This window comes from Teleopsis dalmanni, unplaced genomic scaffold (assembly GCF_002237135.1).
Source record: "Teleopsis dalmanni isolate 2A unplaced genomic scaffold, ASM223713v2 unscaffolded_contig_2272, whole genome shotgun sequence".
NCBI classification, from domain to species: Eukaryota; Metazoa; Arthropoda; class Insecta; order Diptera; family Diopsidae; genus Teleopsis; species Teleopsis dalmanni.
Genome location: NW_024033654.1, coordinates 6,564 through 7,347, shown reverse-complemented (window position 1 = coordinate 7,347; position 784 = coordinate 6,564). Strand labels below are relative to the sequence as shown.

Genomic DNA, 784 nt, shown 5'->3' with positions numbered 1-784 from the left:
GCCGTGTTTGGTCAAAAAATCGCGTACAACAAGAGCCGTGTGCGATGGATCAGTGTCTTGGTGAAGAATCCAATTGTTGACTTTCCACAAATCAGGTCTTTTATTACGGATGAATTCACGCAAATGCATTCGATATTCTTTTTGCAAAAAATTAAGGTGTTTCGGTACAAGTCGAGCTGCAATGCGTCTCATGCCCAATATATCATGTAGAATGTTGTGAATGGATCCATTTGAAATGTTTAAGTCTCGAGCAATCTCCCTTTCAGTCATACGGTGATCTTCCAACACAATTTTTTTGTTTTTTGCCACGTTTTCTTCAGTATTTGATATTGATGGACGTCCAGAATGAAGCAAATCTTCGATCGCTTCACGACCCTCTTTGAATGATTTATACCACTCGTATGCCTGTGTTCGAGACATAGAAGAGTTTCCGTAAGCTTTCTGCACCATTTTTAATGCTTCAACATATGAAATTTCGTTAAAAATACAAAATTTCAAACAAACTCGTTGTTCAACTGAATTTTCCATAGTAAAAATCACCAAATGCACTTGAGGTAGTCTCACATTAACAGCTGTTGTAAACAAACTAATTGACAGATGGCGCTCAAATTTGTACCATATATCAAGAAAGGGTGTACCAACATAACATTTTTTGAAAAAAGTCTATTACTTAGGGAGTAGTTAATAAAGTCCGCAGAAGCATAAGATAAATAACCTTTCAAGTATGCATAGTAAACTGATTTCAGCAATTGGACCGTGAAGGACCGAAGTTGGGATCATAAGC

The 784-nt window shown here is 37.0% G+C and overlaps 1 protein-coding gene across 1 annotated transcript; it reads right to left on the bottom strand.

The window, feature by feature from the left end:
- Positions 1 to 107: 107 nt before the first annotated feature.
- LOC119664603 (protein GVQW3-like) lies at positions 108 to 450 on the bottom strand (the record flags this gene model as incomplete). The annotated part of the gene is made up of 1 exon (XM_038074062.1): positions 108 to 450. A coding segment is annotated over exon 1 (343 nt), but the record flags the coding sequence as incomplete, so codon positions are not given.
- Positions 451 to 784: the final 334 nt, after the last annotated feature.